General features: G+C 37.3%; 1 protein-coding gene across 1 annotated transcript in view; it reads left to right on the top strand.

Annotated features, from left to right (window-relative positions):
- The window catches only part of Gm7133 (predicted gene 7133), a 147,856-nt gene that overhangs the window by 84,493 nt on the left and 39,545 nt on the right, over window positions 1-23,818 (top strand). The window contains exons 9-10 of the mRNA XM_981711.4: window positions 10,342-10,495; window positions 22,284-22,471. Of these exons, the coding sequence (XP_986805.2) occupies window positions 10,342-10,495; window positions 22,284-22,471 (342 nt within the window). The remainder of the gene's footprint in view (window positions 1-10,341; window positions 10,496-22,283; window positions 22,472-23,818) is intronic.

Genomic DNA, 23,818 nt, shown 5'->3' on the forward strand with positions numbered 1-23,818 from the left:
TTCCCTCTCTCTACCTCCTGAGATCATCCTGTTCCTCTATGCAGGAATGAAGCATCCACACCCTGGTTGTCTTTCCACGTAAGCTCCGTATGGTCTGTGGGTTATATTATGGGCATTCTGACCATTTAGGCTAATATCTACTTATCAAGTGAGTACATACCATGTGACATTTTTTGTGTCTGGGTTACCTCAGTCAGGATGATATTTTCTAGGTCCACACATTTGCATGCCAATATCACAAAGTCATTTTTTAAAAAATAGCTGAGTAGTACTTCATTTTGTACTACATTTTCTGTATCCATTCTTTTGTTGAGAGACATCTGGGCTGTTTCCAGCTTCTGGCAATTATAAATCAGGCTGCTGATAATGGAGCATCTTTTGGGTTTTTGCCTAGTAGTGATATAAATGGGTCATCAGGTAGAACTATTTGCAGTTATCTGAGGAACTGCCAGATTGATTTTTGCAGTGGTTTTACTAGCTTGCAGTCCCACCAGATATGGAGAATTGTTCCTCATCATCACCAGCATCTGCTATCACCTGCATTTTTATCTTAGCCACTGTGATTGGTGTGAGGTGGAATCTGAGGATCGTTTTGATTTGCATTACCCTGACAATGAAGGATATTGAACATGTTTTCAAGTGCTTCACAGCCATTTCAGATTCCATAGTTTGAGAATTCTGCTAGCTCTGAACCCCATTTTAAATACTGTTATTTGGATCACTGGAGTCTATCTTCTTGAGTTCTATTGTATCTGATTTTATGTTAAAGTCCTTGAACAACTTGCACTTGAGTTTTGTGTCAAATGATAAATTTGTATCTATTTGGATTCTTCTAAAATGTATATATCCAGTTAGAACAGCACAATTGATAAACATTGCTTTCATAGTTTGTATGGTTTTGGATCCTTTTTCAAAACTCAAGTGTTGATAGTTATGTTCGTTTATATCTGGGACTTGGATTTCATTTCAGAGATCAACGTGTCTGTTTCTGTACCACTACTATGCAATTTTTATTTCTATTGCTCTGTAGTACAGCTTGAGGTCATTGTTGTACAGCAGAGGCAATTCCTCTGAAAGTTCTTTTACTGTTCAGGATTGTTTTGGCTATCCTGGGTTCTTTCTATTTTTCCATATACAGTTGAGAGTTGCTCTTTCAGTGTTTATAAAAAGGTGTGTTGAGATTTTGATGGAGATTGCATTTTGGTACGATGGCCATTTTCACTATGGTAATCCTACACATCCAAGATTATGGGAGATCTTTCTGTTTTATGATATCTTCTTGCTTCTTTCTTCAGAGATGCGAAGTTCTTGTCAAACAGATCCTACACTTAATATGTTACAGTTACATCAACATATTTTACATTATTCATGACTGTTGTAAAGGATTTTGTTTCTGTACTTTCTTTCTTGACCCATTTATCATATGTATAAAGGAGGGCTGCTGAACTCTTAGAGTCAAGGACTCTGCTGAAAACTAAGCCATGGAGTGTAAAGGAGACATTGGAAAATATACAAAAGACATGTTTCTGATCATATACAACATTTAAAAGTAATATTTTTTAATATTTTTATTAGGTATTTTCCTCAATTACATTTCCAATGCTATTCCAAAATTCCCCATACTCTCCCCCCCCCCACACTCCCCTCCCGACCCACTATCACATTTTGGCCCTGGCATTCCCCTGTACAGGGGCATATAAAGTTTGCATGTCCAATGGGCCTCTCTTTCCAGTGACGGCCAATTAGGCAATTTTTTGATACATATTCAGCTAGAGTCAAGAGCTTTGGGGTACTGGATAGTTCATAATATTGTTGCACCTATAGGGTTGCAGATACCTTTAGCTCCTTGGTTACTTTCTCTAGCTCCTCCATTGGGGGCCCTGTGATCCATCCAATAGCTGACTGTGAGCATCCACTTCTGTGTTTGCTACGCCCCGGCATAGTCTCAAAAGAGACAGCTATATCAGGGTCCTTTCAGCAAAATCTTGCTAGTGTATGCAATGGTGTCATCATTTGGAAGCTGATTATGGGATGGATCCCTGGATATGGCAGTCTCTAGATGGTCCATCCTTTTGTCTCAGATCCAAACTTTGTCTCTGTAACTCCTCCCATGGGTGATTTCTTCCCAATTCTAAGAAGTGGCAAAGTGTCCAGACTTTGGTCTTCGGTCTTCTTCAGTTTCATGTGTTTTGCAAATTGTATCTTATATCTCAGGTATCCTAAGTTTCTGAGCTAATATCCACTTATCAGTGAGTACAAAGCATTTGAGTTCTTTTGTGATTCTGTTACTTCACTCAGGATGATGCCCTCCAGGTCCATCCATTTGCCTAGGAATTTCAAAATTCATTCTTTTTAATAGCTGAGTAGTACTCCATTGTGTAAATGTATCACATTTTTTTGTATCCATTCCTCTGTTGAGGGGCATCTGGGTTCTTTCCAGCTTTTGGCTATTATAAATAAGGCTGCTATGAACATAGTGGAGCATGTGTCCTTCTTACCGGTTGGAACATTTTCTGGATATATGCCCAGGAGAGGTATTGCAGGATCCTCCTTTAGTACTATGTCCAATTTTCTGAGGAACTGCCAGACTGATTTCCAGAGTGGTTGTACAAGCTTGCAATCCCACCAACAATGGAGGAGTGTTCCTCTTTCTCCACATCCACGCCAGCATCTGCTGTCACCTGAATTTTTGATCTTAGCCATTCTGACTGGTGTGAGATGGAATCTCAGGGTTGTTTTGATTTGCATTTCCCTGATGATTAAGGATGCTGAACATTTTTTCAGGTGCTTCTCAGCCATTCGGTATTCCTCAGGTAAGAATTCTTTGTTTATCTCTGAGCCCCATTTTTAATGGGGTTATTTGATTTTCTGAAGTCCACCTTCTTGAGTTCTTTATATATGTTGGATATTAGTCCCCTATCTGATTTAGGATAGGTAAAGATTCTTTCCCAATCGGTTGGTGGCCTTTTTGTCTTATTGATGGTGTCTTTTGCCTTACAGAAGCTTTGCAGTTTCGTGAGGTCCCATTTGTCAATTCTCAATCTTATAGCACAAGCCATTGCTGTTCTATTCAGGAATTTTTCCCCTGTGCCCATATCTTCAAGGCTTTTCCCCACTTTCTCCTCTATAAGTTTCAGTGTCTCTGGTTTTATGTGGAGTTCCTTGCTCCACTTAGATTTGACCTTAGTACAAGGAGAGAGGAATGGATGAATTTGCATTCTTCTACATGATAACCACCAGTTGTGCCAGCACCATTTGTTGAAAATGCTGTCTCTTTTCCACTGGATGGTTTTAGCTCCCTTGTCGAAGATCAAATGACCATAGGTGTGTGGGTTCATTTCTGGGTCTTCAATTCTATTCCATTGTTCTACTTGTCTGCCACTATACCAGTACCATGCAGTTTTTATCACAATTGCTCTGTAGTAAAGCTTTAGGTCAAGTATGGTGATTCCCCCAAAGGTTCTTTTATTCTTGAGAAGAGTTTTTGCTATCCTAGGTTTTTTGTTATTCCAGTTGAATTTGCAGATTGCTCTTTCTAATTCGTTGAAGAATTGAGTTGGAATTTTGATGGGGATTGCATTGAATCTGTAGATTGCTTTTGGCAAGATAGCCATTTTTACAATGTTGATCCTGCCAATCCATGAGCATGGGAGATCTTTCCATCTTCTGAGATCTTCTATAATTTCTTTCTTCAGAGATTTGAAGTTCTTATCATACAGATCTTTCACTTCGTTAGTTAGAGTGACACCAAGGTATTTTATATTATTTGTGACTATTGAGAAGGTTGTTGTTTCCCTAATTTCTTTCTCAGCCTGTTTATTCTTTGTGTAGAGAAAGGCCATTGACTTGGTTGAGTTAATTTTATATCCAGCTACTTTACCGAAGCTGTTTATCAGGTTTAGAAGTTCTCTGGTGGAATTTTTAGGGTCACTTATATATACTATCATATCATCTGCAAAAAGTGATATTTTGATTTCTTCTTTTCCAATTTGTATCCCATTGACCTCCATTTGTTTACGAATTGCTCTGGCTAGGACTTCAAGTACAATGTTGAATAGGTAGGGAGAAAGTGGGCAGCCTTGTCTAGTCCCTGATTTTAGTGGGATTGCTTCCAGCTTCTCACCATTTACTTTGATGTTGGCTACTGGTTTGCTGTAGATTGCTTTTATCATGGTTAGGTATGGGCCTTGAATTCCTGATCTTTCCAAGACTTTTATCATGAATGGGTGTTGGATCTTGTTGAATGCTTTCTCAGCATTTATCGAGATGATCATGTCGTTTTTGTCTTTGAGTTTGTTTATATAATGGATTACGTTGATGGATTTCTGTATATTAAACCATCCCTGCATCCTTGAAATAAAACCTACTTGGTCAGGATGGATGATTGTTTTAATGTGTTCTTGGATTTGGTTAGGGAGAATTTTATTGAGTATTTTTGCATTGTTATTCATAAGGGAAATTGGTCTGAAGTCCTCTATCTGTGATGGAACTTCCTGTGGTTTAGGTATCAGTGTAATTGTGGCTTCATAGAATGAGTTGGGTAGAGAAACCTTCTACTTATATTTTGTTGAATAGTTTGTGCAGAACTGGAATTAGATCTTCTTTGAAGGTCTGATAGAACTCTGCACTGAACCCATCAGGTCCTGGGCTTTTGTTGGTTAGAAGACTATTAATGACTGCTTCTATTTCTTTAGGGGATATGGGACTGTTTAGATCCTTAAATTGATCCTTATTTGACTTTGGTACCTGGTATCTGTCTAGAAATTTGTCCATTTCGTCCAGGTTTTCCAGTTTTGTTGAGCTTTGTAGAGTTTTGTAGAAGGATCTGATGGTTTTTTGGTTTTTTTCAGGATCTGTTCTTATGTCTCCCTTTTCTTTTCTGATTTTGTTAATTAGGATGCTGTCCCTATGCCCTCTAGTGAGTCTAGCTAAGGGTTTATCTATCTTGTTGATTTTCACAAAGACCAGCTCCTCGTTTGGTTGATTCTTTGAATAGTTCTTCTTGTTTCCACTTGGTTGATTTCGCCCCTGAGTTTGATTATTTCCTGCTGTCTACTCCTCTTGGGTGAATTTGCTTCCTTTTTTCTATAGCTTTTAGATGTGTTGTCAAGCTGCTAGTGTGTGCTCTCTCTAGTTTCTTTTTGGAGGCAGTCAGAGCTATGAGTTCCTTTCTTAGAAATGCTTTCATTGTGTCCCATAAGTTGTGCTATGTTGTGGCTTCATTTTCATTAAACTCTAAAAAGTCTTTAGTTTCTTTCTTTATTCCTTCCTTGATCAAGGTATCATTGAAAAAAGTGTTGTTTATTTTCCACGTGAATATTGGCTTTCCATTATTTATGTTGTTATTGAAGATCAGCAGTAGTCCATGGTGGTCTGATAGGATGCATGGGACAATTTCAATATTTTTGTATCTGTTGAGGTCTGTTTTGTGACCAATTATATGGTCAGTTTTGGAGAAAGTCACTTGAGGTGCTGAGAAGAAGGTATATCCTTTTGTTTTAGGATAAAATGTTCTGTAGATATCTGTTAAGTCCATTTGTTTCATAACTTTTGTTAGTTTCACTGTGTCCTTGTTTAGTTTCTGTTTCTGCGATCTGTCCATTGATGAAAGTGGTGTGTTGAAGTCCCCACTATTATTATGTGAGGTGCAATGTGTGCTTTGAGCTTTACTAAAGTGTCTTTAATGAATGTGGCTGCCCTTGCATTTGGAGCATAGATATTCAGAATTGAGAGTTCCTCTTAGAGGATTTTATCTTTGATGTGTATGAAGTGTCCCTCCTTGTCTTTTTTGATAACTTTGGGTTGGAAGTCGATTTTATTTGATATTAGAATGGCTACTCCAGCTTGTTTCTTCAGACCATTTGCTTGGAAAATTGTTTTCCAGCCTTTCACTCTGAGGTAGTGTCTGCCTTTTTCCTTGAGATGGGGTTCCTGTAAGCAGCAGAATGTTGGGTCCTGTTTGTGTAGCCAGTCTGTTAGTCTATGTCTTTTTATTGGGGAATTGAGTCCATTGATATTAAGAGATTTTAAGGAAAAGTAATTGTTGCTTCCTTTTATTTTTGTTGTTAGAGTTGGCATTCTGTTCTCATGGCTGTCTTTTTTTTTTTTTTTTTTTTTTTTTTTTTTTTTTTTTTTTTTGGTTTGTTGAAGGATTACTTTCTTGCTTTTTCTATGGCGTGGTTTCCATCCTTGTATTTTTTTCTGTTATTATCCTTTGAAGGGCTGTATTCCTAGAAAGATAATGTGTCCATTTGGTTTTGTCATGGAATATTTGGTTTCTCCATCTATGGTAACTGAGAGTTTGGCTGGGTATAGTAGCCTGGGCTGGCATTTGTGTTCTCTTAGTGTCTGTATAACATCTGTCCAGGCTCTTCTGAATTTCATAGTCTCTGGTGAAAAGTCTGGTGTAATTCTGATAGGCCTGCCTTTATATGTTAGTTGACCTTTCTCCCTTACTGCTTTTAATATTCTATCTTTATTTAGTGCATTTGTTGTTCTGATTATTATGTGTCCCGTGGCTGGTGTGGATTGGAAGGGACTTGTGACCCTGATCAGGCCGGATTTTCTGCTTCCCTAGTTAATGCAGTCTCAGGTCCTGTGCGATTGGATTGGAGCAGATGCTGTATTCCACTCACCAGAGGTCTTAAGATCCCGTGGAGGGTCCTGTGAAGACCTTTTGTGTTTAAAATAATATTTTAGTAAAAAAGATGGTTGCATATTATTCCCTGTTGAAAGTAAAAAAAAAAATACATTAGGTTTGGGGTAGTCTCAATATTTGGCTGGGTATAGTAGCCTGGGCTGGCATTTGTGTTCTCTTAGTGTCTGTATAACATCTGTCCAGGCTCTTTTGGCTGTGATTTTAACTAATTTGAAATGCTTAATAAAATTCTTATAAATGCTTTTAAAAAAGAAAATGACGTAAAAAAGTGGACAAATAATTTGAAACAATTTTGTCAAATAATGGTTACATATACATGGAAAATATGCTGGTAGAAATTAATTCACTCCCATTAGTCACTAGGAAATTGTCCCATATCAGAATATGCAAATTAATAAAATCATACCATTACAACGTAAAGTGGAGAACAGCTGAAGCTCCTACATACTGCTAGCAAATTTCAACCAGGTAGTGAAGATATCCCTGCAGGTGTCATGAAATCAGAAAAATGAACCACAAAGAGGTTAGAGTAAAATTGCAGTTCCGGTTCATCTTGTCAACTTAGATCAAATTCTGGGGAGTCTGATGGCATTTTGTCTCTTCTCAAATTATGTAACCAAACTACTCCTATGGCAACCTTTCCTCCATGTTCACTGATCTGTTCAAACCTCGTATACATCACAATAAGTTTTACCATTCACTATACCCTTTCTATATTCACAATTCTTCTTCAGTATTCTCTTTCTCTCAAAAGTTAGGGCAGTTTCTGTTCTCAGTGCTCAGATCTCTGTCCTTCATGTGTTAATTTGTACATGAAATCAGTTAACATAGGGCCTCAATCTTGGTGCTGTGTTTTCTTTCAAACTTTAATCGGGTGTCTCCAGAAAGCAACCTAAAGACAAGGTTCAAACCCTCAGTAGTGATAAGCAGATAAGATGATATCCAAATCGATTTTACCCCAATAACATAAATGTTGTTGGTTTAGTTTATGTACCACAAAACTTAAGTACTAACTTAAACATTGATTTGAAGAGCAGTGGAACAGAATATCCTCAATAAACTGAATGACCTGACCTCCATACATTTAATCATCATCAGCTTAATTGATTTACCTCTTACTTTTAACTGTTCCTGTACTTGAAGTAGTGTTCTGTTGATATTTTTTCTTTCATGAAGACACTGACACTGAATTATTCTTGGTATTAGAGAAAATTTTCTCATGAAATCACCTTTGATATTGAACTGTTCCTGCTTTGAGAGAGAAACAACAAACAAACAAACAAACAAACAAACTAAGCTCATGTTGCAGGTGCTGAGCACTAGCTACCATTGCTTGGAACTCAGGTGTTGCTGCTCTGCATTACTGGGCTCTGACAGGAAGGGCTGACAGGAGGCAGGCAGCAGGAGAGCTCTGAGTTCTGGTCAGATCATGAGGAGGGTGAGCCCTGAACCTGTGTCGCTGGCCTGGAAGTTTGAGAGCTTTTGGTTCCATTCTGCATCCCTTACCAAGGTGTGTCTGGCAGAAAATTCTATCAACTATCTATCTATCTACCTATCTACCTACCTACCTTTCTATCTATCTATCTATCTATCTATCTATCTATCTATCTATCTATCTATCTGAATTAAAAAAATATTTGTCAGGAATTTTTTCTCTCTTATGGGCAATTTTCATATTTAGTATAGCTCTGAATGATATGGTCTTCTGGATCTTAAAAACATTTTCAATAATTGCACAGAATTATTTGTCATCAAAACTGAGAAGTTAGGATCATGTTAGTGTCACTCTTCCAAGAGCAGAGAACACTTTTCTGTGAGAGCCCCAAGTATCCTAAAACCCTTATATCAATTTAAATAATTTTTCTTACATTCTCAAATTATCTTGTGCTTCATGTTTTGGCCCACTTGAGGAGGACTTTTAGATGTCACAGCAGGGAGAAAAGTTAACTCTTAATAAGTCAGAATGAAAACTTGGTACAGATTGACTTCAACAACCTGAAGCAAACTTCAGAAGGTCTAATGTCAGGCTGTTTAATATTAAAACACAGCATTGGGGGGGGGGTTGGTGTAATAAAGTGCCCAGTGCACAAAGAAGCATAATTCCATTGAAACTCAACTCAGGGTCTCTGTCAATTATCCCATGAAGATGGGTTCTAGAGATAGACTTTCAGTACTAGCTTATGGATATAAGGAAGGATCTAGTCTAGTTATGATCATGTATACACTAGATAGATTATATAGGATACTAATCACCTCTGGTCTTGGTTGTGGGAGCTTTGGGGAACTGAACGCTGTACAAGCAATATAAGGACCATTTAGATTACCTTTAGGTCTGGCTGAGAGATCTAATCATGGTCTGCCCCAAAAAATAATGTAGAACAAATGGCTTTTACTCACTTCCAATTTAAAGATTTCTGGATGAAAGGAAAGGTAATATGTCCAATCCTTTGAAGGAAAAATCTGTGTGTTTAATATGTCTGGTTTCCCTGATGATCTGTAGTCACAAGAACTTTTGTGCTCCTAACAGTAAACCACTTTGGAAAAGTGACAGTTTTTGGGGGAAAAAAGTTTTTAATAGGTAGCTCAAGAGGTGGTTTAGTGTTTAAGAGTACTTCTCTTTCTGGGGGTCCAGGTTTGGTTTCTTATATCCACATGGAAGATCGTAACTGTATTATCTCTAGTCCAAATCGATCCAATGGCTTTTCTTTGCTTCCATGGGTGCTCACTCACATGGTACATATACATATATGTGAGCAAAGCACATGCATATAAAATAATCCTAATATAGTTAGATTAACAACTTTCATATTATTTAAGTATTCTACTTTTACTACACAAGACTCATGAAAACATAAGTCCTTATAAGAACAAAGGTCCTGTGAAGGCTCTATGCCCCAGCATATGGGAATGCCAGGACCAGGAATGGGAGATGGGAGAAGGGGGAAGGAGGAGAGGATAGGTGATTTTCAGAGGGGAAACTAGGAAAGGGGATAATATTAGAAATGTAAATTAAAAAATCTAATAAAAAATTCTATGCCCATTCCCCCAAAAAGAATATTACTGCGAAAGAAGCAAGGAAAATGTAAGTATCATGTGATTACTTTTTATAAAATCCCAACAAATGAACAGGAACAGAGTACCAATAAGTTATAATGTGTAAGTAATTAAGTAGTAAAGTGATAAAATAAATCTTTGAAAGGGGGAGGGTGTCAGCCCATTTTAGGTGATTATGATTTTGTTTGTTAAATACTCTGAAGAAAATTTTATTACAGCATAAAATTAATTCAAATGGTACATATTTCAAGATTTATTTATGTTCAGTTTATGTGACTGAGTATTCACTGGCATGTTTATTTATGCACCGTATGTATGCCTGGTGTCTAGCGAGACCATAAGAGGGCATCAGACTCCCTGGAATTGGAGTTATAGATGGTGTGAACTGGCATGTGCATGTTGGGAATGGGATTTTGCTCCTCTGAAAGACCAGGATATATTCTTACGAACTAAGTCATTGCTCCAGGTCATTAATAGGTACATTTATGCGTGTTTATTATGTTTCTATACCTTAGTAAATATTTGAAAAAATTTCAAAATGCACATTTATGGATTGTGTGGATACATTGATGTACACATTAACAATTTAAATAATGGTATTATAGTTGTGTTTAATCTCAACTTTACAGATTGGGTATGATTGGAAGCCTAACAGCTCCATGCAATGCAAAATGTGGTTGTACAACTTCTGCCTATAATTCTGTATGTGGACGAGATGACGTACAATACTTCTCTCCCTGCTTTGCAGGGTGCCATGCTTCTAAACACCTAAGGAAAGAAAAGGTAGAGATATTCTTCTTGTTTCTTCTTCTCTAGTAAATTTTCACAATTTGTACATGGCGACTAGACTTTACTTGTAGGTCTCTAAAATTTTGCCTAGTTCTCTTTACTTTTAATTTTAACCACATGGAAATAAATCCTAATTTTTATTTACGAAATTCCCCTTCAGCAGCATTCACTGAACTTTGATCACAATCTTTCACACAACAGCTCGCCCAGTGTTATCCTGTGAGTCACCTTTCTTTCAAATGTCCCTTCTGCTGAGATTCAAAATGTCTACTCTACATTTTACTGATATTTCCTATTTTTGCTCCACTGCAAGTCAGATATAGACATTACTTTTTAAAATGGAGGTTTGCAAATCCAGTGCTCTACCACTGAGCTACATCCCCAGTTCCTAATTTTTTTTCCTTTTTTTATTAGATATTTTCTTTATTTACATTTCAAATGTTACCCCTTTCCTAGTTTCCTTTCCAAAAATCCCCTATCCCTTCCCCCTGCTCCCTGCTCCCCAACCCACTCATTCCCATTCCTGGTCCTGGCATTCACCTATACTGGGACATAAAGCCTTCACAGGACCAAGGGCCTCTCCTCCCATTGATGACCGACTAGGCTGTCCTCTGCTACAAATATAGCTAGAGCACAAGTTCACCATGTGTTTTCTTTGATTGGTGGTATAGTTCCAAGGAGCCCTGAGGGTACTGATTAGTTCATATCGATGTTCCTATTTTTGATTTTGCACCAGAACTTACATATGCATTTCAAGAACATATCTGACATTATAGAAAACTACAAGCTATAGAGAACTCACACTTGGGAGACAGAGGCAGGCAGATTTCTGAGTTCAAGGCCAGCCTGGTCTACAAAGTGAGTTCCAGGACAGCCAGAGCTATACAGAGAAACCCTGTCAAAATAAATAAATAAATAAATAAATAAATAAATAAACACCTCACATAAATGGGAGAAATATAAATTAAGTGAATTGAATGTGCTCAAAACTCATTAATTATCTCATGGCAGTGACTTGAACCTTCTTTCTTCCAGGAATTCTGCCACTACTCAAAACTAATTCCTTTATTCTTAGTCCTTGTCCTGTTGTAGAGAGCAATTGCCTATTCTACCACTTATATAAATTTATGAGGCTCTCTTATTTTGTGTGTATGCATGGTTTGATGTATGTACCTGGTTTTGTGTGTGTGTGTGTGTGGTTGTGTGTATGTGTGCATATGTGAAGGATGCCCGTGCATGCATAATGGTATTTGATTCTTCAAAATGGAAGTATTCAGCTAGAAGGCCCATACCTAGACATAGTAAAAGCAATATACAGCAAACCAGTAACAAATATCAAACTAAATGAAAAGAAACTTTTAGTGGGAACTAAAAGCAGCAACTAGACAATGCTGCTCACTCTCTTCCTACCTATTCAATGTAGTACTCAAAGTCCTAGGCAGAGAATTAGGGGGAAAAGGAGGTAAAAGGAATATATACAGGAAAGGAAGAAGTCAAAATATCACTATTTGCAGATGATATGATAGTATATATAAGTGACCCAAAAAATTCGGCCAGAGAATTCTTTAACATGATAACCAACTTCAGCAAAGTGGCTGGATATAAAATTAACTTTAAAAAGTATCAGAAGCCTTCCTTTACTCAAAGGATAAACAGATTGAGAAAGAAATTAGCAAAATGAAACCCTTTCACCATATTTGCAAAAAGTATACCTTATCGTGACCCTAACCAAACAAGTGAAATATCTATATGACAAGAACTTCAAGTATTTGAAGAAATAAATCAAAGAAGATCTCAGAACATGGAAAGATCTCCCATGCACATGGATTGGCAGGATGAATACAGTAAAAAAGGCCACCTTGCAGAAAGCAATCTACAGAATCAATGCACTCACCATCAAAATTCCAATGCAATTCTTCGTAGAGCTAGAAAGATAATTTTGCAAATTCATCTGGAATATATATATATATATAAAACACCACTCAGGATAGTGAAAACTATTCTCAGCAATAAAAGAACTTCTGAGGGAATCACCATCCCTCTCCTCAAGCTGTGCTACAGAGCAATAGTGATAAAAATCATATGGTATTGGTACAGAGACAGGCAGGTAGAACATTGGAATTGAACTGATGACACAGAAATGAACCCACATACATATGGTCACTTGATCTTTGACAAAGGAGCTAAAACTATGCAGTGGAAATAAAGACAGCATTTTTCAACAAATGGTGCTGGTTCAACTGGAGTCAACATGTAGAAGAGTGCAAATCCATCCATTCTTTTCTCCTTGTACAATGGTCAAGTTCAAGTGGATCAAGGAAATCCACACAAAACCAGATACACTGAAACTAATAAAAGAGAAAGAGGGGAAGAGCCTCAAACACATGGTCAAGGGGAAATTTTCCTGAACTTAACACCAATACTTTATGCTCTAAGATCAACAATACACAAATGGGACCTCATAATATTAAAAAGCTTCTGTAAGGCAAAGATCACTCACTGTCAATAGGACAAAACAGCAACCAACATATTGGGAAAAGATCTTTATCAATCTTACATTTAATACTGGACTAATATCCAATACACAAAGAACTCAAGAAATTAGATTCCAGAGAATCAAATAACCATATTAAAAATGGGGTACAGAGCTAGACGAAGAATTCTCAACCGAGGAAGATCAAATAGCTCAGACCCACCCAAAGAAATGTTCAACACCCTTAGTCATCAGGGAAATGCAAATCAAAATGACACAGAGATTCCACCTCACACCAGTAAGAATGACTAAGATTAAAGCCTCAGGTGACAGCAGACGCTGGAGAGGAGGTGGAAAAAGAGGAACACTCCTCCATTGTTGGTGGGATTGTAAACTGGTATAACCACTTTGGAGATCAGTTTGGTGGTTACTAAGAAATTTCGACATAGTATTATATGAGGACCCATTTATACCACTACTGTACATATATGCAAAAGATGCTCCAACATATAACAAGGACACATGCTCCACTATGTTCTTAGCAGCCTTATTTCTAGTAGCCACAAGCTGTAAATAACCCAGATGTCCCTTAACAAAGGAATGAATACAGAAAATGTGTTACATTTGTACAATGGAGTACTGCTCAGCCACTAAAAAAAAAATGAAATAATGAAAATTTTAGGACTAGAAAATATCATCCATATTGAGGTAACACAGTCTCAAAAGAACACACACAGTATGCACTCATTGATAAATGGATATTAGCCCAAAAGCTCAGAATACTCATGATACAATTTACAGACCAGAAGAAGGAAGACCAAAGTGTCTATACTTCAGTCCTTAGAAGGAGGAACAAAATATGCAAGGGAGGAGATATGGAAACAATGTGTGGAGGAGAGACTGAAGGAAAGGCCATCCAGAAACTGCACCCACCTGGCAATCCATCTCATATACTGACACCAAACCCATACATTATTATGGATGCCAAGAAGTGCCTGCTGACTGGAACTTGATATAGCTGTCTCCTGAGAGTCTCTCCCAGAGTCTGGGAAAAATAGAGGTGGATACTCGTAGCCAACATTAGACTGACCACAGGGTCCCCAATGGGGGAGTTAAAGAAAGGACTGAAAGAGCTGAAGGGGTTTGCATCCCATAGAAAGAACAACAATATCCACCAACCAGACACGCTAGAGCTCCCAGGAACTAAACCATCAAATAAAGAGTACACAGGGAAGGACCTATGGGTCCAGCTGCATATGTCGCAGAGTATGGCCTTGTCAGGCAGCAATGGGAAGACAGGCCCTTGGTCATGTGACGACTTAATGCCCAGTCTAGGTGAATGCCAGGGCGTGGAGGCAAGAGTGACTGGTAGGGTCGGGAAGCACCCTCATAAATCAGATGTAGGGGGTTGACATTGGGGTTTCCACTGGGGGAACCAGTAAAGGGGATAACATTTGAAATGGAAATAAAGAAAATATCCAATAAAAGAAAGAAAAGGAAAAAAGAAAGAAAGAAATTGGGTAAATGGAGTACTGGTCAACGAACAATGTCTGATGTCATTCATCCAGATCAGTCCGCGGTGAATTGTGAGGCAGTCTTTCACAGGCTTAGAGCTCGTTGATGAAGGCTAGAGTACCTGGCCCCAAATTCCCAGGGAACCACACATTTCTGAATCTGTAGCACTGAACTTATAAGCACAACACCATGGCAGGATTTAATATGGGTGCCATGAGAACCCCATTCTTGGGACCTCATAGAATTTTCACTCCTGACCCTGTGTGCATATTTCATAGCTGCTATGTTTTCTTCAGTTTTTTTTCCTTTTTATTGGAACAAAACATGGATCTAGTTACTAATAACCTTGTCTTCCTTTTCTGCTGTCTACTGATATTTCTAAATAAAACAGAGCAAAAAATAGTATATTTACTGATTTGTAGCCATAATATAAACATGCTTAGTTGAATTTATTATTTGATATCATAATAAAATTTTTAACAAGCATTAGTATAAAAAAGATTTATATAATTTATAAAAATTCTCCTATAATGTTATGTATTATAATATTATTTAAGTCTTTAAAATATGAGAGAAATATATATGTAATTAAAAAGCACTGTTTGTAATAGGTTTTAATCACCTAACATGCCTAAGTCATTTATTAAATTTTATCATAAGTGTGATTATTTGAACACAATTTAAATATGTCCCACTAAAGTTTATGTATCAGAATATTGGTCCACAGTATGATGGATATAGAAGGTGACAGCATCCTTAAAATGTGAAGTCAGGTTAGGGGCAGGGATAATTAATTGTTTTTTATTAGTTTTTTTTTAACTTTTATTGATTCTTTATGAGATTCATATCATGCACACCAGGCCTACAAGTCTGTAATCTGCCCTCTGTCCTTGCAACCTCCTCTCCAAAAGAAATTACAAAACACACAGTCAAAATAAACAAAACCAAGCATAGGAACTATCTCATTGTGGAAACTGAAGTTGTCACAGTGCATTCCACAGTGTGATGTACCTCTGTGTCCATCTTCTCTGCAAATATTCTTTGCAATGAGTCACTGGTCTGGGTTAAGGTCTCTGGCTTCTATCACATCATCAGTATTGGATCCTCACTGTGACTCCTCCCTGCTGTCCTGGTTTCCCTGTATCATGTGAATCCTGTAGCTTTGGTTCAGCAGGACCGGCCCTTTCACATGGTCTAACAGTTCACACATGATATAGATTTGGGGGTAGACCAGCACAAATTTCTGGATTTGGGCCTATGTCATAGAAGAACTAGTCACCCTCTAAGCTTTCCCTTATCCACACCACCAGGTCCAGCTTTTGAGGACTGCTCCAGACTAGCCCACACAATCCCAGCATTGGCCAGAGGCAGGCTCAGCCCTTCTACACTCATTCCCTCAGGGATGGCTCACTCACACAGATGCCTCCACAGTCAACTCAACTGTGGTGCCCAGTCAAGGCAGGGTCTCACTCTCCCTGCACCCAGAAAGAGGCTGAACCAGTTACCCTTGGTATTGACTCACCACTACCTTTGCCATCAGGGCCAGATCCACTGTATTACCCCTGAAAGCTGCAGGGTGAGCTTTTCCAAGAACTATATCCAGTGAGGGGCTGGGCTACTCTCATAACCTCAGGCCAGGTCAAGTGACTGCTGCAGGTGTCAAGGGGTTGAGGGAGGGGGGAGTATCATCTCTACACACATCCACCTCAGAGTAGATGAGTGGCCAGGCACAGTGGGGCCAGTTGTTCCCTGAGATGCTAAGCACATTATCAATACTGAGCTACTCTTCTATTTGGGAAATTGTGCTTAGGAACATTCAGTACAAGGAATTCTTTATAAATTTTCTTCCATTTCTACAATGCATAATTAATTCATAATGAATATCAAATATAAAAAGATTTCACAAAATATCCACACAAGTTTATGATAGCATTTGGTAATTAAAAGGGTGGAAATAAAATAATTGCAGTAAAGAGTATAATAGCCAGAGTTTTATAAAAAAAGATAATTATTTGGGTTGGAAATAATAGCTGTGAAGCAACATTGAAAAAAACAAATGGTATGACTATACAAATTTGTCATGTATGGAATGGAGGAATGAACACAATCAAAATTAACATGAAATGGGGAAGAACTAGAACAACAAAATAATTTTGATAAAACTAAGGAGAAATAATACTTTTAGTAAAATTTTAAAAAATGTCTTTTCTTTATATTAATAATCTGAACATTGGGCTGCTTGAGAGCACATCTTATATTTTGTAAAATATGTCCAGATTTTTAAATTTTGTGTAATAAAAACCCTTGTGTTTTTCTTAAGGATTGTGTATCTTTAACTGGTTCTTATATTTTTTATGTTCTGATGTGTTATTATTTTCTTTCTGCCTGAAGAATTTGTTCATCATTTCTGAAATGTATTCACTCAGCATGGGATGCTGGGTTGAATGCTCTTCACCCCTCCTTAGCAGTTGAAATACACAGTTTAGACCTTCTGTACTGTGACAAATACCTGAGAGAAACTATTTGAAAGAGGAATGATTTGGTTTTGTTCCAGCTTTTAACTGTTAGTACATTGTAATTTGCTTGCATTTGTTAAGTCTGTGGAGGGTCACTGATGTGGATCAGGGCTTCTCACACTACTGCATTGAATAAGGAGAGGGGAAACATGTATGCATGCCTGAGCTAGCTGACATCTAGCACATTTATTTCCTTCTGGCCACTTTGTATCAGGTAGTGCTCACATTCACTTCCACAAATTAATGTCTGGTTATGATTCCAAATATACACAGGACAAACTGTTAATCAGAATTCCCCACCACAGAGCTGTAGTATCTTGTCTGCCCCCAAATATTATAATTCTCTCTTTGATTGTGCTTTCTGTAGTATGTTTATAATTTTCATTTTATTCATATTTTTGGAATCACCATGTATCTTGAGTCTGGATCAATATCTTTCATTTGTTACCTTATTTCTACTTAGCAACTACCACTATATTTTTGAATTTGAATAACATTTTTATGATTCCCCAATTCTAAGTTCAGAACCTCAGACATAGCATGACTCAGTTGTATAGACAGAAGTCTGGGTTCAGGCACAAGTTCTGGTCTCTCTAGAAACTCTGAGAAGGAATGATTTGTAAACACTTCTGGTTTCTCCATGCTTGAAAGTAATAAAATATGTATTTCTTTAATAGATTTACTCAGAGGCAGTTTTAGCTTACACCAACTACTCAAATTCTTTAACCAAAAGACCCCCTTTCTTCAAGGCCAGCAAAATAGAATTGTAGGTTGCCTGTGTTGACTGTAAAATGCTTAGTCCAGTTTGATGCTCATCTTGTCAGTTGAGGCTCAATCAAAGCAGTCTTTTTTTCTCCACCATTACACAGGCAATATGCTTTATAAGAGAACTGAAAGTCACAGATTTTTTCCCCTAGGTATTATGAAGTTATGTATAAATGATGGAAGAAATAACCACAGGCATCTTGAATGACTTTCTAGCACAGAAAGGAATGGACATCTACACTGTGCTATACCTTTTAATATCTTTTATAAGTTTCCAACACTTTTACTTAAAAAAAAATCGACTCCTTTCTCACAAAATAAATCGTGCCCAGTTCCTTCCCCTTCACTCCTCCCAGTTACCCCTATTTCCTTGCTCCCACAGATCCAATCCTATTCTGTGTCCTCTTTAGAAAAGAGTAGACTTCTAAGAGACAACATTCAAATAGGACAAAACAAGATACAATAAGAGGCTTGAACAAGGGGACTGAAGAACCAAAGAGCCCCCAGAGCGGGGAACAATCGTCAGAGATACATCCCTCTCACTGTTATGAGTTCCATGAATACACCAAGGTTGTTAGGCCATAACATAAACACAGAACCTGATGCAGATTCATGCAGACCCTCTGCTTGCCACATCAGTCTCTTTAAACCCATATATCTCAGTGGAGTGACAGAATTAGTACTCCAATTTAGACTCTCTCTTTCCCACAGAATATCTGGATGAGGTTCTCTGCACTACTCCTATCTACTGATGGAGGGAATCTCACTGATGACAACTGGACAAGGCACCAAACTATGAGTATAGCAGAATATTTTTAGCAACATTTTTTTTTTTTCTGCCAGCCATGTGTGGTTCTAGTCTAGGTCTCTGGGCTATCTAGTATCCAGGTCTTAGACATACAGGCAGTGTAGATCATGGGCTCCTTCTACTGGTATAGGCCTCAAGTTAAACAAACCAGTGGTTAGTTACTACAAGTTCTGTACCATCATTGCCCCAGCACATCTTGAGGACAGGATTAAAGATTGAGTTTTGTGGCTGGGTTGTGTTCCATCTTGTTTTTTTAAGTAGCTCAGGGAGTATCATCTTGTGCAAAAAAGACTAGAACAGCGGTTTTCAATCTTCATAATGTTTGAACCTATATTACAATTCTTCTTATTATGGTGACCATCAACTACAAAATTATTTTCAATGGTACTTCATAACTGTAATTTTGTTACTTTTATAAATTTGAATGAAAATATCAGGTTGTGGGATAGCTGATATGAACAGGTCATTTGACCTTAAAGGAACTGTGACCTGCGTGTTGAGAATTTCTTGACAAGAAGTAGGGGTCAGGGATCTGGGCAAGCCCTTTACATTCAAAGAGCTCTGTGCATGTTTTCCTTAGCAAAAGGACCACAGTGATGGTTTTCAGAAAATGACCTTTTGTCTCAGCATTATCCTTGGATGGTTTGGGATTGCTGTGGAACTCTCAGCCAACAACACAAATGAATGCAACCCAGTCTCACCACTGGAAGCCTTGCCTGCCTACAATCAAGTTCAGATACCATATCCTCTATTACTAGGAGTCCTCACAAGATTTATCCTCAGAGATTCCAAAAATCCTCCACTGGACTATTTCAATAACACCCCCCAATTCTCCCAATTTTTAGCTTTGTCTCCCCAAACCCTCTTCTTCCACTCCTTCCCCATCTGATTCCTCTTGCTCCTGTCTTTGTCTACAGGCAGTATAAAAACATTTTTTGTTTGTTTCTCCTTCCCAAGGAGATCAATGAATCTGCCCTAGAGTCCTAATTTTTATCTAAACTTTCAGGGTCTGTGAATTGTAGCTTGATTATCACTTACTTAATGCTAATAATATCCACTTATAAACTAGTACATAATATGTTTCTCCATCTTGTATGTTTCTCCATCTACCTCACACATATGTTTTTGTTCTACTATTCATTTGCCAACAAATTTCATGATGTCACCTTTTTTAACTGCTGAGAAATAAATACTCCATTGTGTACATGTGTCACATATCCTTTATTATTATGAGTATTATATAGCTTAGTTGAAATTTTTGGCTATTATGTATAAACCCACAGTGAACATAGTTGAGCAATTTTCTCTGTGGTAGGCTGGCGCATCCTTTCTGTATTATTCCTTTTAGTGATTGAGACAGATAAAATATCAGAGTTGTTTTGATATGCATTTCCCCAATGGCTAAGGATATTGAACATTTCTTTATGTGTATCTTAGCCATTTGAGATTCCTTTATTGAAAATCTGCTTGGATATGTCTACCATTTTTAATTGGTTTATTTTGGTTTTTAAACCTGATTGAGTTGCTTATGTTTTAGAACTTTATTGGATGTGAAGTTCATAAAAATCTCTTCCAATTCTGTAGGCTTCTACTTTTGGTTTCCTTTTTTCATACAGAAAAGTTTTACTTATATAAGTTCCATTAACAGATGATCTTAATGACTACACTATCAGTGTTCTGTTCAGAAAGTTGTCTCCTATGTCAATATATTCAAGGAGGTTCCATTTTTCTCTTCCATCAAATGTAGTGTGTCTTATTTATGTAGAGATCTTTGATCCATTTGGAACATTCACTGATGATACTTTAATTTTTCCAGGGTGTATTTCTAGCTTCTTTATCAAAAATAAGGTGTATGTAGCTGTTTGTATTCTTGCTGGGTCTTCAATTTGATTCCATTGATGAATATGTCCTTCTTATACCAAAAACATGCAGTTTTTAATGTCTATAGCTCTGTAACCCAATTAAAATCAGAGGTAGATATACCTTCAGTAGTTGTTTTATTCCTCAGGACTCTTATAGCTATCATCTGTTGTTGTATTTGAATATGAAGTTGAGAACTGTCTTTCCCAGTTATATAAATAATTCTGTTGGACATTTGATGAGGATTGCATTGAACATGTAGATTTCTTTTGGTAGAATTGCCATTATATACCTTGTTAACTCTACTGATTTGTGAGCATGGAAATTTTCCATCCTCTGATATTTTCATCAACTTCTTTCTTAAAATCTTGAAAGTCTTAACATACAAGCCTTTCACTGGTTTGCCTAGAAATATATCAAAATAAGTTGGTACTGGAAATCAGTTTGGCAGTTCCTCAGAAAATTGGATATCATACTATCTGAGAATTCGGCTATACCACTCCTGAGCCTATACCCAGAAGATGCTCCAACATGTAATAAGCACACATGCTCCACTATCTTTATAGCAGCCTTATTTATAATAGCCAGGAACTGGAGAGAACCAAGATGTCCTTCAACAAAGGAATGGATAAAGAAAATATGGTACATTTACACACGGAGTACTACTCAGCTATTAAAAATGATGAATTCATGAAATTCTTAGGCAAATAGATAGAACTAGAAAATATCATCCTGAGTGAGGTAAACCAATCACAAAAGAACATGCATGGTATGCACTAACTGATAAATGGATATTAGCCCAGAAGCTCAGAATACTCAAGATGCAATTCACAAACCACAAGAAGCATAAGAAGGAGGACCGAATTTGGCCCTTCTTAGAAGGGGGAACAAAATACCCATGGAAGGAGTTACAAAGACAAAGTGTGGAGCAGAGCCTGAAGGAATGGCCATCCAGAGACTGCCCCACCAGGGAATCCATCCCATATACAATCACCAAACCCAGACACTATTGAGGATGCCAACAAATGCTTGCTGATAGAAGCATGTTATACCTCTATCCCGAGAGACTCTACCAGTGGCTGACAAATACAAAGATGGATGTACCCAGCCAACCATTGGACTGAGTACAGGGTCCCCAGTGGAGGAGCTAGAGAAATTAGCAAGGAGCTGAAGGGGTTTGCAGCCCCATAGAAGGACAACAATATGAACTAACAAGTATCTCAGAGCTCCCAGGAACTAAAACACCAACCTAAGAGTACACAAGGTTGAACTCATGGCTCCAGCTGCATATGTAGCAGAGGATGGCCTTGTAGGTCATCAATAGGAGGAGAGGGACTTGGTCCTGTGAAGTTTCTATGCCCCAGTGTAAGGGAATGCCAAGGCCAGGAAGCAGGAGTGGGTGGGTTTGTGAGCAGTAGTAGACTTCTCCATGAAAAGCACACCAAAATGGTTATCCAATACCAAATGATTAGCACCAAATCTGTACATAAAAGTAATAATATACGGACTAACTTACACACACACACAAATATATGTGTGTATAAATATATATGTACATATATGTATGTATAAACATATATACCTATGTATGTGTAACAGTATATAAAACAGAAAAAGAGGCTACTAATTTGAAATAAGGACATAAGAAAGGCTTTGAGAAGAGGAAAGGAGGGGAAAATTCAATGATTGAAATTTAATATCACTAAATAAAATGTATAAAAGCAATAGGAAACAAACCCCTGGGAAATGTCTCTTGAATATTAATTTAATTTTTACTCTCATATTAGCAAGGCTATTGTATGCTGGCTGTTTCTGAAATACTATTTTTATTTTCAATATTAATAGGTATTCTACAATTGTTCTTGCATTAAAGAAGGATTGACATCTCCTGATGGTGAAGGTCAATATATTGATGCTGTTTCTGGAACGTGTAATAGCAACTGTCTTTCATTACCTTTGTTTTTTGCCTTTTACTTTTCTGCAACCGTTTTTTCTAATCTCTGTAGTATACCTGCCCTCATGATTATCGTGGAGTAAGTATGTAATTTTTATAATTATTGAGAAGTTAGTATATAAGAATGAAGAATTTAGAAATAGTGCAAATTATTATAGCAAATGATTTCCTGTTTTATTGTAGTAAATATATAGAGAAGATATTCATATTGTTAAAATTTATGTATGTGTAATTTTTGTTTTACTTATCTTACTTAGTCCTTTTATTACATAACTTGTATAGATACTACATTTATTCTCACTTTAATTTAAAAATGCAACAAGTTTTGTAATTGCATATATTGCTCTCTAACTTTATAGCAATGTAGGTGTCTATGCACCAGAAACAGCTTTGAAAGAAACCTTACCTTGTAGAATATACATGATGAATCCACAATCAAGAGAATTTTAAATTGTCACATAGATGTGAGTGTAAATTTGACTTATTAGTGTGTATATTTAACTATAATTCTACAATAACAACTGGGTCATGAGAAATCATAAGTGTCAACAACAAAGGACCACAGTAACTTTTACAGTTTCAATTTATTAAATGACCCAAAATTTGCCACTTATTTGAGAGTCCAGAATATGTTTAGCCCAAATAACCACCCATTTTTACTCTAGATACATAATAAAAGAGCATTATTCTAAACTAAATCTGTTGAGTGGTTATCAAGGATGTCAGTGGCCTGACTATCCAGTAAAGGCTGACCAACAAGAAGAAAATCAATAGCTTACTTCTGACATGTTCTCAGTTGTGCCGTGAATATAGAGACAGAAATTGTGGAATATCCAAACAAATACATAGTTTAATGAAAAAAAAACAAAAACAAAAAACAAAACAAGAGAGAATTAGAAGGAACTGAAGGGGAGGGAAAGTGAGGAGGGGTTTAATCATAACACATAATGTGCCAAACTAATTTCTCTACAAAAGATAAGGGAAATTGGAGAGATGCATGCTTTGTTTTATCCTCTATGTTGCTGTAGTTGAAGTATTTGATTCTGTATTGTTTTTGGTGGATAAAGTCTTGCTGTACAACCCAAACTGGCCTCAAACACATGACCCTTCTGCCCCAGCCTGTCCAGGACTTGGGTTGAAATCAGATGTATGTTTTTTAAATTTTTTCTTGCCTTTTTTATTAGATTTTTTTTATTTACATTTCAAATGTTGTCCCCATTTCCTATTTTCCCCCTCTGAAAATCCCCTATTTCCTCTCCCCTCCCACTGCTCCACAACCAACCCACTCCTGCTTCCAGGCCCTGGCATTCCCCTATACTGGAGCACAGAACCTTCACAGAACCAAGGGCCTCTCCTCCCATTGATGACCAACTAGGCCATTCCCTGCTACATATGCAGCTAGACCCATGAATCCCACCATGTGTTT

The sequence above is a fragment of the Mus musculus genome, chromosome 1 (assembly GCF_000001635.26).
Source record: "Mus musculus strain C57BL/6J chromosome 1, GRCm38.p6 C57BL/6J".
Taxonomy (NCBI): domain Eukaryota; kingdom Metazoa; phylum Chordata; class Mammalia; order Rodentia; family Muridae; genus Mus; species Mus musculus.